Source organism: Cyrtonyx montezumae, unplaced genomic scaffold (genome assembly GCF_038088225.1).
Source record: "Cyrtonyx montezumae isolate F1298 unplaced genomic scaffold, pur_monq_1.0 scaffold_7, whole genome shotgun sequence".
NCBI classification, from domain to species: Eukaryota; Metazoa; Chordata; class Aves; order Galliformes; family Odontophoridae; genus Cyrtonyx; species Cyrtonyx montezumae.
The window spans coordinates 27,029,152-27,045,283 of NW_027072078.1; the positions used below are offsets into that span (position 1 = coordinate 27,029,152).

Sequence of the window (16,132 nt, forward strand, 5' to 3'; positions counted from 1 at the left end):
AAGTGTAAATCAATGGACACCCACACAGTTTACGGAGTCTGACAGATTAAGCTCTGTTTTAAGGCAAGAGGGGGGATTTGTTTTCCAAATGTTTGAAACTTCTAAATGAAAACCGAACTGGGGCAAGAAATCCTTTCATTCTTGCTTCAAAATGTGTTGGAAAATGTCCCCATTGCCAACTGCACAGAGGAAAGGAGGGCAGGGAGGGGTAATTTAAAGCATAGGCACCTGTTTGTGCCAGTGGACCTGGTATGAAAGAGGGAATAAAGGAGAGATGCTCTAGATAAGAGCACTGAAACTACTCTGGCCTGAAACGTAACATTTCTTGTTTTCATTCCATTGAGCTAAAAGTAAGTTGGGTTGTGTCTCTTGGGATTGCTGGTGGATATTTGCTGGGAGGTGAGATGTGGTAAGGAGCAAACTGAAACGTCCAGGAGTATGGTCAAATAGATGTACGTTCTGTTTTAATTTAGGTTTGTCTTAAATGAACTGGTCCAGACTGAAAAAGACTACGTCAAAGACCTGGGAACTGTGGTGGAGGTGAGCTGAAGCACACCCTGCTGTGCAAAATGTTTTCCCACTAACAAACAGCCTGCTGAAAAGTGGCAAAAACAAAAAATACAGCATGAGAAGCAAACTGCTTTATTTTGCTTCCATGGTCCCCTTCGCATGTTGACAGAAACAAGAAGAAATGCCTTTGGAAACTATTTTTGTTTCCATCTAACAAATGTTGTATTTTAGGTTTCAACTCGAGTGTGCAAAGGTTTTTCTTGGCCACCCTGCTTGTGACAAACACTTCCTGCTGTAGAGCAGCCCTGAGAGCAGTGGTGGGGAATAATTTATGCCCCTTGCATTGATTTTGTTCCGTTCTTGCTGTCATGCAGTAAGCCTCACTTCAAATTAGTATTTTATAATGGTAACACATACTTGAGTTTGCACGTGGACTACGATCCTGTGTTTGAGTGCCTTCCCAAAGGCTGGGTTTGGGTCTGTTCTGAGGTGTGTGTGTGTGGCTAATGGATTACTGTTAAGAGAGCTCAGGTTGGTTTTTTTTGGGTTTTTTTTTTCCTTATTTTTCAGAAACAGTTATGACTTTATAAGCTTCAACTTGTAAAGGCCTGGCTGATCCCTAGGGATCACCTTCCAGAGACAACCCACATGTATGATCTGGTTTGATTCCCAGCAAGGACTTAGCACTGGAGGCACTTGATTGAAGTAGGCTTTTGGGAATGCTTCTGGCATTCACTAGTCCAAGGAGAATTATCAGCCCATCTAATACGGTTTTCAATAGCTTCCAAACTTGAAGAACTTTGTGTTATCTTCTGTTTACATCATGCTCCACTGGCAGAGCTGAGAAGGCTATAGTGCTCAAAAGGCTTATAAAGAAACTCTGAAGAGGTGTGAGAAATCCTATTCATGTGACTCTATAAACTTGCTGCATGGCTTGTGCTCCCACAAAATACTCATGATGGTGAATAGAAGAATTCTGTCTGTGCACAGTCTGGCTTCTGCCTCTTACCAGCAAACCTAACTAAGGGCATGATAAACTTCTTTTGTTTAATTTTTATCTTCTAATTGCACTTGTCTTCAATGACATCTAATAAAGGTTTGTAAAACTATTGCAGATATTCAGATATAGACGTTCAAAGAAAAAAGACATGCATTTTTTACTTCCTTGAACAAAATGAGTGCAATTATGCTCCCCCTTTGTGTGAACCCTTTGCTAATCACTGATCGTTAATCCTAAAGGGCTTCATGAAGAGAATAGAAGAAAAAGGAGTTTCTGAAGATATGAAAGGGAAGGACAAGATTGTGTTTGGCAATATTCACCAGATCTATGACTGGCACAAAGAGTAAGTTGTTGGTTTGGTTCGTTTTTAAGCTCCTTTCTAACCACTTGTTCATGAAGGTGTGGGGTGCGTGGTATCCATAGATTTAGGTTGCCTTTAATTGAACAGTAGCAGGTCATTCAAGGCATGACTTCCTAAACACTTCACTTCACAGTCTTTCCTTCTTCTCTGGACATTTCCCTCACCAAGAAATCACAGTGTCCTTGTCATCATGCATCCCTTGGGTGCCTCTTACATGGTCTGCTTCTGACAATAGCTCTTGCAAGCATAAAACAAAAAATATCAGAAAAATATCCACAAAATGTTACGTTTATGTCAGCAACAGAATATTTTTACCAGTGCCATTCATTGTTTAAGTGTGATGATACAAGTTTTCTATAACACATAGAGTCCCTATTTTTGGTTCTGCATATCTAGGTCGAGATGACTGTTTAAAATGCAGATGAATTTAACTTCCATACAAGACTGAGTTATGGAAGTAGCTGTAGCTGATGGCAGTGATAGGGACATGTAGCTGGGACAGCTGTTCAACGTGCATCTTTTTCAAAAAGACGGTTCTGAGATTTCTTGGGACCAGAACATTGCTGGTGTATGTTCTGCATTTGACTACTGTAGCAAATCTATGGAGGCATTCAGGGGTGAAATACTGCAGTGAAAAGGGAATATCATGGAAATAGAGATTGTCAGTTTACTTACTAGTTAGAAAAACAACAGTGTTTCTAAAATTTGGTTGGGCTGCCTTTTTGTCACTTCTAAGCATTTAAGCAGGCACCTACCAAAGGTTCAGGTCAACACAGGGGCTGTGGTTATAAATAAACAGTAGTACACTGAGAAATGTTGCAAAACAGAGCGTGCCAATATTGATTTTTTTATTCAAGTGGAAACTTCTGTTTCTCTTCCATGTTAACCAGTGCTCCATATCTGCTCATGCAACTGAGAACTCCTTGTAAATTGTCAGTTGGGTTTTCACAGATGTTGAGATACACAGAAGAGTTCTACTGTTTAAGTTCTCAGGGGAGAATGCAGTTAGATCATCAATGGCAGTTTATGAACATTGGAACCTCTGTATGTGCAACGGTAAAGAAGAGTGTATAAATTGCAAGACAAGGCCTCCATATTTCAGAGCTCTCTTCCACTGTTTTAGAAATGGCACCACCCAGGGCTGAGCCAGGCTTCTCTTTTCATTTATTATTGAATGTCATAGCTAAAATTGCATTGGTATATTACTGATGGATGACTGTTTTGCTGCTGGGGTGACCTAAAACAGTCTTCTGAAATGTTGGAAATGTTGATATCCTTTCAGCTTTTTCCTGGCTGAACTGGAAAAATGTCTTCAGGAGCATGACCGTTTGGCACAGCTTTTTATTAAACATGTAAGTCTTATCTGGTTACATTATCTTTTGGTCTACTCATTATTTAGGGTGTGATGACTCCTGTCCAGAAACATCTGCTTCTGTCAGCTTGATGCGTTAATATTCAAAACTTGATATAAATATAAAGTAACCTATAGTTACGCATCTTCAGTGAGCAGCTGGATTACCCCCAACCATTTATCATCAGCTTCTTGTACACTTCTTATTTTGGGGGAGAAATTGATTTCTTTATTAAGTGGTTGCCCCCCAAGGAAGCCTCCCCTTGTTGAAGGGGCAGAAGTGGAGAACAGAACCAGTTGCTGTTTTACATTCCCATGTCAGCAAATCTTTGATTAAACCAAAAGGTGACCAAGCAGAACATCTAGGCAATTTTCTACCAGCTTTTAAAGGCAGAACAGAATAGCAGCCAGTATCTCACCAGGCTGCTGTGCATCTTGCTTTCACAGGAGCGGCGATTACACATGTATGTGGTGTACTGCCAAAACAAGCCACGATCTGAATATATAGTAGCTGAGTATGAGGCATATTTTGAGGTAAGCTCATTATACATTATTGCTGCCTACAGCTGTGAGCCCTAGTAGACTATGCCGTAAGCTGTGAGGTTAGTCTAAAACAAACTCTAGATGATGTTGATATTGTGAGTGCTGCTGAAGTCTCTGCTGTGGGGAAAAATGTTCTTCCATTTGTCTCAAATTCCCATATTGTTAATTTCTAATGACTACTTAATCCAGTACTGTCTGTTATCCTCAGAGTGCCACAACTGCATTGAATTCTGGCCATAATAAATAAAACTGACTTTTTGATCTGTAATCTACAGAGGAGGAGGTAAAAGTCATTGGAGCTGGATGGTGCTCCTCATAAACTTCCAATAGCTTTGTCTGCTTCAAGAAGTCTTTGGGGCTAGACACATATAATATCTTGACCTTAGACAGTAATGTGAAAGAAGCTTGTTTAAAGACAGAAAGCTGTTTTGTTTCACCCAAGGGCACAAGGCGTGTTCTGCAGGACTTGTTTGTGAGCAAATCCCTGCTGCAGTGGAGGGAGCAGTCTCCAGACCTTGCAGCTTGGTCAACTCCAAGGGGGAAGGAATCTTGTGCTTTCAAATATCTTCCAGCTTGGTCATGACTTTTACCCAGTCCCTGCCTAGATAGGACATGCCAGACTTTTAAATCCTCTGAAATTTGCTTTTGCAAACAAGAGATTAAGAACAGATCAGCTTTCTGTGGAAGTAAGTCTCTGCGGCGACATTTTATCATGTTCTCTGCTTTACTCTGTGCTTGTTTGCAATTGTTTTTCAATCCTCAATTTCTAGGAGGTTCAACAGGAAATAAACCAAAGGCTGACCATCAGCGACTTCCTGATCAAACCCATTCAGAGAATAACTAAATATCAGCTCCTTCTCAAGGTGAGTGGAAAGATGTGGTTTGGACTACACCATATCTTGGACACTGTTGTTTTGAATTGGCCTTAGTTTTAACTGAAGAATAACGTCATCAGATTAAGAAGAGTGTTTATATATGGGCATACAGTGGTTGAGTCCTGTGAAAGATACCCAGAGAGCAGGAGGGCCCCATCTGTGGGAGCTGTTTGTAAGTGATCATAATCAGAAGACTTTTCTTATTTTCTGTTGGAATATTTCTGTAAACTTCAAATAGGACTCTTCAGGCTCTGAATTTTCAGAGAAAACTCGCAATCCAACTTTGGAATTACAACATATGCACAAAAGAGTGCTAACAAAGCTGTTCTTTGCTCCTGAGTGGTGCTCTTCTAATAAACACTGCAGCTTTCATTTCTGAATCTCTCTCTTCTGAATGTTTCCACAATATTCTAGTCTGAAAATCTGTGGAGTCCATGGAAATTGTCTTCCCAAGTCTAACTGCTATGGCTTCTGCCAACTTTACCCACAGTGCCAATTACTTAGCATTTCTGAAAATCCATCTCTAGGTGTCTCAAGGTGATATCGAAAATTATGCATATCTGAACCATACTCACTCATCTCCTGGTGTACCAGGGTGCGGAGGTGGTTTCTCCTCTGGTTTGAATGAGTCTCAAGCAGGCTACCATCAGCCCATGGTTTGGTAATTGCACACCTGTAAAGAGACAGCAGTGTGTTCTCCAAAATGCCCAAAGGAAAAGAAAAAATCTTCAAGTGTCTGTGGTCTTGTGGCTTAAGCCAGAGACCAAGTCAGCATTCCCAAGGGCTAATCCTAGCTTTGCCTTTTTTTTTTGGTGGTGTTTTCAGCAACCATCCACGTGCTTTTTTCACATCCATATCTGTATTACATTCAGTAACTTCTGAACATTAATTTATTAATATTAGCAAGTTCCTTCACAGGAAAATCACTGGATAAATGTGCTGCTTCTTTTTTAAAACTGGCATCTTCTCTTTTTTCTTTCTGAAGTGCCTTAATGCAAACGTTTCTGCTTTCTCCAGGACTTCCTGAGGTACAGTGAAAAAGCTGGTCTGGAGTGCTCTGAAATAGAGGTATGTTTTCATGGCCTGGATAGTGGTGCTGCAATATCTAAGGGCCCTTTATATGGAGAAATGCACACCACAGTCTTTGACAATAGTTGAAGGTCCTGCTGATATTCTAAATGTGGCATTTCTCTTTAGACCAAGACAGAAGTAAAAGATGAATGCACAGTCCTCTTTTAGACATTACCATAAACGTTGAGTACGTGAGGACCTTGCCCTGAATACCATCTAGCAGTGATCACTCTATTGAAGTTTATTATTTGACACTTTGCTTTCAGGGACCCTTTACCAATATAACCTTTGTTTTCCTTAACAGAAAGCAGTTGAGTTAATGTGCCTTGTACCAAAACGTTGCAATGATATGATGAACCTGGGTCGCCTCCAAGGCTTTGAGGTATGTTCTGCTTTAATAACAGCCAAGCTAGGAAAGGTGCTTTGTCTTTCTGTGACTGTCTCCACAATCAGCCCCACCTCAAGCTATTTATCTAGTGATTGTCCTTCTCCAATGGTGAGCTGCATACTTCAGTGAGGTTTCTAAGGTGGAGGTGACATATCTGTCATTCTAAACTTATAACAATAAAGGTGCTGTTTCTTCAAAATGCAAGATCTGTAAAAGCTTCTGCAAGCCTGAATTAGACTTCTTATCTGTGCTGTCAGTGCAAAATAAACACTGAACCAGACTGCTCTGCCTGTTAGTAAGGTCACAAAGCATGAACAGCTTAACAGCTCCCTCCAAACCTAGCGCGTTCAGGAGGGGACTTGTGAGTTATAATCCCACAGATTGGGGTTGTAACTGAAACAGTGTAGTCTTTGGCAGACCTAGCAGACCTCACAACATTCTAGCAAACAGATATGTCCTGTTCTGCATGTCCAGAGGTGCTGCGACCCTGATTCCTGGCTTGAGGGAGGAGGAGAACACATGACTAGAGGAAATACAAGGCACTACAACAGCAAACCACTTAGTGGGAAGTGTTTGAAATTAAGTACAAAAAAACATCAACTTCCTCTTGGATTTGACAATGACAGTAAAAACAAAAACAAACAAACAAAAAAACACTTTGTATTATTTTCCTTCTACTGATTTAAAAGATAAATTAGAGGGTATATGTACGAACATAAATTCAGTGCTGCTTAGGAAATTCAGGCAGCACAAAGAATAGAAGATATCTCATGGGACGGTGTGGTGTTGGGGTTTGTAATGTTGATGCCTTGGCTGCTCCTCAGGGCAAGCTGACAGCCCAGGGCAAGCTGCTGCAGCAGGATACCTTCTACGTGACAGAGCAGGACTCCGGAGTTCAGTCTCGACCGAAGGAGCGCAGGGTGTTTCTCTTTGAACAAATAGTTATCTTCAGCGAGCTGCTTAGGAAAGGATCTTTAACACCAGGCTACATGTTCAAGAAAAGCATAAAGGTAAGAAATGGAGTGGGAGATGCGGAAAACATTGGCATTTAGTTTGCAGTAGATCAGAAGCCATTTAAGATCAATGTCTTGAAATAAACCACCGAGTGCTTATATTTACTGGGCAGGTCTTCTGTCACACATAGGTCTGAGTTAGCAAATATTGCCACAAAGCCTGCATTAGGGAAAGTATAGTAGTTGCTTTTAAGTGTGATCGTAAAAGGTGGGGGGAAACAGAACCCTCATCTTAAGCCTAACTGTAAGTCACTGGATGTGACATTACTGGAAATACCCTGATGGGGCGGGACTCTTGGTACAAATGTGAATGTTGCATGTGATAGAACTATTTCAAAACCAAACAAAAATACCCACAGAAATAAAAAATGTAGCAAAGGAATTCCAAAGCTAGCTAAACTATTAAGAAAGCTTTAAGAAATTGATTTAATTTTAAAATAATGTTTCCAGAGTATGGGATTGGGATTAGAAGGAAGAACTGAAAGTAATCAGGGAAAACATGTTTATTGTTTTTTCAAGGGTTTCTATGTTTGTTCAGCAAAGGCAGAATTCACCTCTGGAATGGTAGCTGAGGTTGAATGCTCCACCTCTTTCAGTAAAACAACCTTTGCTATAGCTGCAAAAGGGCAGTGTCTCAAGTTCATCTGAATGTCTTCATCATTCAAAGCTGAAAAACCATTCTGGAACTCATTTCCTTCCCAAAGTGCAGTTAAAACAAAAATGTGAGAGAATGCATTGTGTTTGCTTTTAATTTTAAATGATACATTAATATGAAAGAGAAGAGAAGAACATCAGGTAAAATAGTGCATATTAACCATATAGCCTGTTATAATAGGTAATAGGAATCTTCTTGGCTGACAGAAGCTGCAGTATTTACTGAAAAGCATATCCGTTTGCAAGTCAGTGTTCTGTGGAGTTTTCAGCCAAGTAACAAGCTAGAAAGGAGAAACCTAAAGTTTACAAATAAACAATAATCTTGATTTAGATGAGCAGCTTTGATTTTATCCTGCTGCTGAATTAAATCATGATTCAGTTTGGAGATAGAAATAACATGAATCATTTTTACTTCAGTTTATTGTACATATAACAATGAGGCTTTCATCTGCAGGAAACAATTCCTGAATTGTATATTGTGGATAAAGAGAGAAAAATAAATCTCTTCTAATGTCAATAAAATTAGCTTGCCTTGAGGGTATGGGTTGCTTTTCTAGTTAAACAGCTTATTAAAGTAATGCTGTTCCCACTGCCTGAGTTGCTTTAAAATCTCTGTGTGAAAATTTCTCAGTCCCTCTTTTCTTCAATTTGGCAAACAGCTCATTCTCCTATTGAGTAACTACAGCAAATGAGGGATCCCCCGTGGCTCCACGTGCATCTCCCCCACTGCAGCTGGAAGTCTGCACTCCTGCAGAACCTATGAGTTCTTCTCTTGGAGTCGTATAGGATTGACTTGTACGCTTTGGTTATCAGCCAGAGGAGCAGCAGCTCAGAACAAGAGGGCGAGCACTGTCCAAGCTCCCGGTCCACCCCTTCCTTTGTCTCCATGTCAAAACAGTTCCTGTTTGCTCTACAAACTCCACAGGGACCCACAGAAGGGAGAGAAGAGATTCCTTCCATCTCACAGTTTAAATGCTGAACAGCATTTGGATGTGGAGTGAACCTCTCTACACCTTGACAGATACAGCAATAGGAGATGGACCTCTTCCAGGGGGATGTTATGACCATAGCCTTCAGAGCTTTCTATCTTTGTCAAGGCTCTTTTTTCTTTTTCTTTTTTAAAGCATCTTGTAAACTAACATTCTTGTCAAGCTTCAGTTACATTAATCCTGAACTGTCCACTAAAGCAGAAAAGCTATGCCAGCCTTCTTGCTTACTGCTGTAGACATGAGTTAATCAGGAGAAGTCAAAGGAGAAGTCAGGGTGCAGTTGCACAGAAGGACACGGTATCCCTCAGGACATCAGATGAAATTTCCTTCCATGAGATTTCTAGGAGGAGTATCTGTGACTATAGTCAAGTCAAGCAAACACATGCAGTGACAGTATCTTCCACTAGGAATAAGATCTATTGGAGCATTAGTGTCTTTTATTTTTTGGCTTATCCTTGTACAGTGTCTATCCCATTTAAGATGTAAATTTTCTATCACTAGACAGAGAATTTCTTTCCATGAAGGATAAGAAATGTAAGCACACACTTAAATTGAGGGAATGATAGACCTTATTAACATCTTAATAAGAACAGTTTAACTCTATTTATGGATTATAGTAAAATTTTAGCTCATCAGTCAAGTCTACATTACCTTAAAATAGAAAGTATAAATCAAGGCAAGGCAGATGGATGTCTGGTATGTTTGTCAAAGCTTTATTAAGCTATTATCCCTAAATCTAGATGAGGCAAGTTCTTCTGATTATGCCCTGACAGTCTGTTATTGGACTCAGTTATTTTCAGGAACTTTTCACAACAGTTTTGTTCTGATCCTTGAGTAATGCGAAGTCATGCTCTGTGTAACACATGCTTACCTTGGCTTGTTTCAGATGAACTACCTTATGATCGAAGAAAACGTGGACAATGATCCCTGCAGGTTTGCTCTAATGAGCCGGGAAACATCTGAGAGAGTTGTTTTACAGGCAGCTAATCCAGAAATTCAGCAAGCTTGGGTACAGGACATCAACCAGGTCCTGGACACACAAAGGGATTTCCTAAATGGTACGTACATGGTCTGTGCACTGTTTCTCATAGTGACACTAAGTGGGACTCAAAGTCTTTGCATCTTTGGTCCCTCTAGGAGAAAAACATTCAGCGACTTCTTGTTCATATGGAAAATCCCATGGAGAAAATGAGAGCCCAGCCTACCTGTCATTAAGGACTGGGTCATGCACTACCCACAGAGTACACGTGCAAGGGGCTTCATAAGCCATTATCTGGTCTTCAAATAGGCACCAGCTCTGCGCAGAGGTCTCCTGGTAACCACAGGAGCTGTGCATGATCAAGGGCTCTTTGAAAATGTCAGCTTTGCTTTAGGAAGAGATCTGGGGTGGTTTGAAATCATATTTCAAATTAAAGCCCTGTTTCTATGAAAACCAAAAACAAACAGCACACACATGATCAGCAAAAATGGATTTTGAAAATACAAAGGAATCAAATTCAATTAGTAAGGAACCAGGACTGGAGGGAAAAAATAAAAATAGTATCTCTTTTTGTCTGTTGTTGGAAACAACAAAACGGGAATATTTTTTTGGAAGCCTCCAAAACTGTTTTGCACTATTCATTTCAAAACGTGCTTGGTTTTTGTTGGTTTTTTTTTAATTGAGCTTACATTAAAAATGAATTCTACATATAAAACCTTAATAAATGATTGCCATGGTGAAGCTTGCTAGCTTGAATCAAGATGTTTTGGCTTATCACAGTGTGTTAGCTTGTTTCATTTGAGGTGTTCTGTTTTGTGGGTTTTTTTTGTTGCAAAATCTGAAGAGTCTCAATTCACATCCAGACAAAGCTTCTCTTTCCTTCAGTGTGGAGTTTTTATGGGTTTTGGTTTTCTAATTTTGATTTAACATAGTTTTACTTCTCAAATGTTAAATGGGAAAAGGTTACAGACAGAATCTGTTTGTGGTCATTTTAAAATGATGGCTGAGTTGAGAGGACAAACTGTGCTTCACGTGATTCCAAAACTTGATGTTTGATTTTCATGGTTTGAAACTGAAAGGATCTTGTGCTGTCATTGTAAAATGGTTCCTTGAAGAGACTGGTGAGATGGACAGCCTGAGTTTCCCAGTTTGACGGGGTGCTACCAAAACTTGCTGGGGTTGTGACAGTGCAGTTGACTTTTAATGAGGGACAGTAATGCTCAGCTACAGAAATGTTTTGTGAACCTAGTAAGGACTCTGCTGACACTACTGCAGTGGTTTTGTGTCCTTTCACATCTTTCTTACCTGTTTTCTTTTTAATTTATCCTCTCATATCTTCCCAGTGTTTTCTATCCAGTGAGTCCCCTTTTCTACTGTAGTATCTTCGAGGCCTCTTGTAGCCTGTCTTCCAGCCAAGGAATTTGTTGGGTTAGGAAGGTAATCTTCAGTATCTCTGAAGATAGAAGTAAAAGTAGATTTATATTAAAACACAAGCTGAAAGATTTGCTTTAAACATATAAATAAGATCCAAGAAAATGGCATTGTATCCAGTTGAGCTTGTCCAGACTAGAACAATTTAAGTGGCTTTTAGGATGTAATCACTTTGAGGCCAGCTGATCTTTAAATATGTTGTTTAGCTTTGCATTTCATTAAAGCGGATGTTTTCTGTCTTAAAATCATATTAAACCAGCACTGAGCCAATGCTGCATAAACTAAATAACAAGATATTCCCTGTGAGTTCTTGCTCAAGCTGTATCTGATCTTCTGATCTGTTTAGGAAAGCCCTAGCAAATAAAGAACTGTTTGCAAAGCATAGTATCTGCATATTCAGTTCAAACCTGTGAAATGTGGTGCAATTACACTGTAAATTCAAGCTTTCCATGTTTTTCTTTGGAATAACCAAAGCTGCTAAGCTTAAGAAACAGACTGTGCACCAAATAATTGGCTACAGTGATGTTCTCTCCTTTTGCTTTTAAGAAGCGAGCTGTAAAGCAAGTATGTCACTGGTGGATGTACTTCAAATAAAAAACGCCATTGATCTGTAACATTTTTTATCATGTTCTATGAGTTTTTCCTGAGAGAGCAAGTATGTGGACGTTGATTTTTTTGGCCAGGAGCCTGTAAGAATACTAACAGATGTTAAACAGGGGGTGGGAACCAGGCACCCCTGTCTTAGTGAACTGGGATTAGTAGCCACAAGCAGATGCTTGACCAAGTAACTTTTAAAAGCCCTGGATAGGGTGACTTGTTTCAAGATAGAGACACTCCCCTTCAGGTCCTGTTGCTAAAGACCTTGCAGCCTAATCCACTGCATATACTCGTGAAATTTCAATGTTGAAATCACTAAACATCTCCCTAACCTTCCTCCTCCTTGGTGCTGGTCTGCAGCAGGACCAAAGCATTTTCAGTGACGGTAAGCGAGTGAAATGGGTTGTATCCGTGGCATAAACTTGAGTCACTGCTTGGGCTTTTGAGCCAGGAGTCCTTCAGATTGCTACAGGTTTCTGTTAAAACATCTGTCCTTTTGAGGAAAAAAGCAATCTGGCCTCCTTAATTTGTTTCAGTCTCTTGGTCTCTGATATCAAGTAGTTTCTTGTTGCACCAACCCTGCCTTTCTCTGGAAGGGGAACACAGTGTGCTGCTGAGCCTTTCTGTTTGTCTTTCCTTTTCCTCTTGTTGGGAAAGACTTTCTTTCTGTTGTGGTTCCCTGGGTGGGCTGATGCTGTCACATTGTGTCCTCCTGTCTGCCTCTGCTAGACCAGTCTCTCTGCATTCCAGTAGGTTTAGTCTGGTGCGTGTATGCAGACAGCATTAACTGCCTGTAAATCAGCCACTGAAGCCACGTGTCATGCAGAAATCAAACCCATAGATCTGGGGATGGGAGTGTGAGCCTAGTAAATCCATCTCTTTCCCATTCCACATAAGTCATAGCCCTTGTTCTCTCTCCTCCAAACTTATCACATTATTTTTTCACCATCTGGCATTTTTATCCTTCCTTTTCCCAGTGTGAGCTCTGTCTGTGACTACAAAAGGTACTCTCTCACAAGCAGTCTTTTGTGAGGCTTATGAAGCTGTTAGATGTTGCTTGTGGCTGTTTTCTGGAGAGGTTTGCACTGTTGGGATTAATATCATTGTACCATCTATATTTCCTCACTTGCTGATCATCTCCAGTGATTTCTTTGAACCAAATCAGTTAATATAGAAAGTCAATAGGAAGCCAAGTTCCAGTGTATCATACTTGAAGAGAATTTAGTAATCAAGCTCTCGTGGGAATATATAGACAAGACGTATGGGTCTTGATCTGTATTTCCTGACGATAAACAAAAATCACTGTAAATAAGCTGTGCGTCTCTCAAACTTTCATTTATTTTTATTACAGGGTTATTTTTATGGTCTTTGTGCAGTTTCAAAGACAATGAATGCAGTTATGTATGCTGTAAATGACAGATATTTTAGTGCACACTTCAGTTCACGCACAGTACAGCACAACATGCTTGCATCCTGTCTGGCCATGAATGCGCCCTGTGCTTCCATGGGTGGCATTTCATGCGCCTGTTTTGCAACTACTGTGTCTGTTCTGATTGAGTCACCCCATGCACTCTCTAAATCCCTTTGCAATGTCCTTGGAAACACATAGCTAATTCTTGTCCTCTTTTGCAGCGCTTCAGTCTCCCATAGAGTACCAACGCAAAGAAAGCAGCACAGCAGTGCTGAGGCCCCAGGCCGGTAGGGTCGCTCAGCCCAACAGCAGACCCTATTCTTCTGTTCCAGTAGGGTCTGAGAAGCCTTTGAAGGCTACAAGCCGTAACCCATCTCTCCCACCCCTGAAGATATCTACCTCCAACGGCAGCACAGGGTATGAACAGCCTGGAGACAAGTATGAACAGAGCAAGGTACTGAGCTCATCTGATAAAACATGATCTCATTGCCCGCATCTCATACCATAGGCTATCTGTGAAGTTAGCTCTAACTGTCAGCTGACCAGGTCAACAGCAATCAACAGACTGAAGCAGTGGCATGAAATGTGGTTTGAAATTGAATGCAGACTGTGGAAGTTCTGGTGATCAGGCAGTTGGCTCTTCAGCTGGAAAGCTGAGATAGAGCCTGTCCCTGGAGCTCTGAACCCGGAGTTTTTTGGGGCACTGTATTTGCAGACCTGGTGAACTCCATTTCCATTTGCAATACTGGCAACAGTAATTTCCAAGCTTCTCTAATATCCATTAGCTACCCATTCCTGAAGAGGTCTACTCTGATGGTTTAAATAGTTTAGACTGTGGAGTGCCAAATGAAGGTTGTTATTCAGGTGTGTGTGCACTGCAGCAGACACAATTCACAGAAACCACAGAAGAGTCAGTAGCAGTCCAGTGGTGTTTGGACAGGGCTGTAGGCTGACACTGACCAAAGCCTCCTTCCTTTAAGACTTATATTTAAGAATATTAATTGTGTACATATTACTTTGGCTCCTAACATGAGCCTTCACAGGTTTTTCCCCACATTTGGTTTGGGGCAGGTAGTTGATCCACAGTACAGCTATGAACTATATCGCTGGAATAGCTGTGAAATCTCATAGGAAGCAGGAAGCTGGTTTCTGTCAGATTCATGCTAATCCTTAAAATCCTTGCCTACGCATACAAATTTTCATAGAACTGTAGAATCAGTAAGGGAGGAAAAGACCACTAAGATCACCAAGACCCACCATCAGCCCATCCCCACCATGCCCACTGACCACATCCCTCAGTGCCACATCTCCGTTTCTCTTGAACACCTCCAGGGACAGTGACTCCACCACCTCCCTGGGCAGCCTGTGCCAGTGCCTCCCCACTCCTTCTGAGAAGAAATGTTTCTTAATATCCAATGATAACACTCGAGTGTTTTGTATCTTCTTCCCAGTGCAATTAGGCTGTAAATGAAGTGCTGTGATTGCTGCCAGAGAAGGCAGGTTCCTCACTGCCACCTCCTCACCACGTTTCTGTTGTGTCCATTTTCACAGACTGATTTGGGAGGGTGCAATGGGACGTCATCCATGGTGGTGATTAAAGATTACTATGCACTGAAGGAGGACGAGATCTGTGTGAATCAAGGAGAGGTGGTTCAGATCCTTGCTATCAACCAGCAAAACATGTTCCTGGTGTACCAGCCCGCAAATGACCACTCTCCAGCTGCTGAAGGATGGATCCCTGGCAATATCTTGGCTCCCCTCACTAAATCCACTACAGATAATAGCGACGGAAGCATCAAGTAAGTGCCATGTTGACTTCGCTGGGAGCACTATGTGGATTTTTTGAGGAAAAAAATAAAAATAAAAATAAATCCAAATGGTAGGGAGTTCCTGCTGATTTTTATCTACAGTGCCATTGGAACAAGCTGAGTGGTCAATCCGCAGCATCGGGCAGCCATGGTGGATAGCTCGGGTTCTGCTTATTTTTGTTATGTGGGGTTTTGTTTATCCTTTGGAGAGGAATAAAACCATAGTTGGTTAAAGACATATTTTGTGTTACACCATTTTACACCAACATGGACCTGCTTGGACTGGACTTATATTTATGTTGTATTAAGTTACTAATCTATATATGGGTTATAACAGCATCTGGCAAAAAAATAATCAGGCCCTGTGTTGGACTGAGATTCGCTTCTCTAAGAGGAGAGATTTTGTTGTCTATGGCAATTTTCTTGTACAGCTTGTATCTTTTTTTTAATTTCTGTTTGTTTTGTTCTATTTTCTTTTTTCTGTTCTCAGTTCCTTTTGTAAAATATTTTTTTTTGTTTTGCAAGACCCCCATGCAAGTACATTCCTGTATAAAGTATTTTGCACTATTTAAAAAAAGAAGAAAGAAACAAACTCATATTGATGAAGTCAGGTTGTGCAATATATTGGATAGTCGCAATGTTCATCATTGTACCTGTCATGTAACTAATTTTAAATGTACTATTTTAAATATGTAAAATAAATTTTCACCATGAGCATGTTTTAATGAGGTAAAAGAACTAGTTTGACCCTTTTTTGTTTTGTTTTTATTTGATTTTGTTGTTGTTATTTGTTTTGTTTTGTTTATAACTTTTTGTTGCTTATTTAACAAATGTGTGGATATATATTTTTCTTTCTTGATTTTTAGAAATTTGTCAGTCTGAAATGCAAGAAAGTGGTTTTTTTTGGTATTAAATACTGAAGGTACAACCCTCTTTTCAAGTAATACCGACTGATTTCTTTTAACATCTAGAACGACTACATGGTAATGCATGATGTATGCTACAGATTCTGCTATCTTACACAAGTGCCTTGAAGCACAGAATTGAATGTGAAGAAAGATTTTGTGGCAGTTTCACTAAAAATAATTTGAATTCTGCTGAAATTTTGGTCAAGAAATAATGGTGACTCAACCCATGAGCCAGTGATCTCA

General features: G+C 40.4%; 1 protein-coding gene across 4 annotated transcripts in view; it reads left to right on the forward strand.

Annotated features, from left to right (window-relative positions):
- KALRN (kalirin RhoGEF kinase) overlaps positions 1–15,695 on the forward strand; it is a 425,990-nt gene extending 410,295 nt beyond the window's left edge. For all 4 annotated transcript variants that reach the window (XM_065750707.1, XM_065750704.1, XM_065750705.1 and 1 more), the window contains 11 exons: positions 474–540; positions 1,750–1,853; positions 3,154–3,223; positions 3,670–3,756; positions 4,536–4,628; positions 5,658–5,708; positions 6,016–6,093; positions 6,924–7,109; positions 9,642–9,813; positions 13,395–13,627; positions 14,725–15,695. In XM_065750707.1, coding sequence (XP_065606779.1) covers positions 474–540; positions 1,750–1,853; positions 3,154–3,223; positions 3,670–3,756; positions 4,536–4,628; positions 5,658–5,708; positions 6,016–6,093; positions 6,924–7,109; positions 9,642–9,813; positions 13,395–13,627; positions 14,725–14,976 — 1,393 coding nt within the window. In that variant the 3' untranslated portion in view covers positions 14,977–15,695. The remainder of the gene's footprint in view (positions 1–473; positions 541–1,749; positions 1,854–3,153; positions 3,224–3,669; positions 3,757–4,535; positions 4,629–5,657; positions 5,709–6,015; positions 6,094–6,923; positions 7,110–9,641; positions 9,814–13,394; positions 13,628–14,724) is intronic.
- The last annotated feature ends 437 nt before the right edge of the window (positions 15,696–16,132 follow it).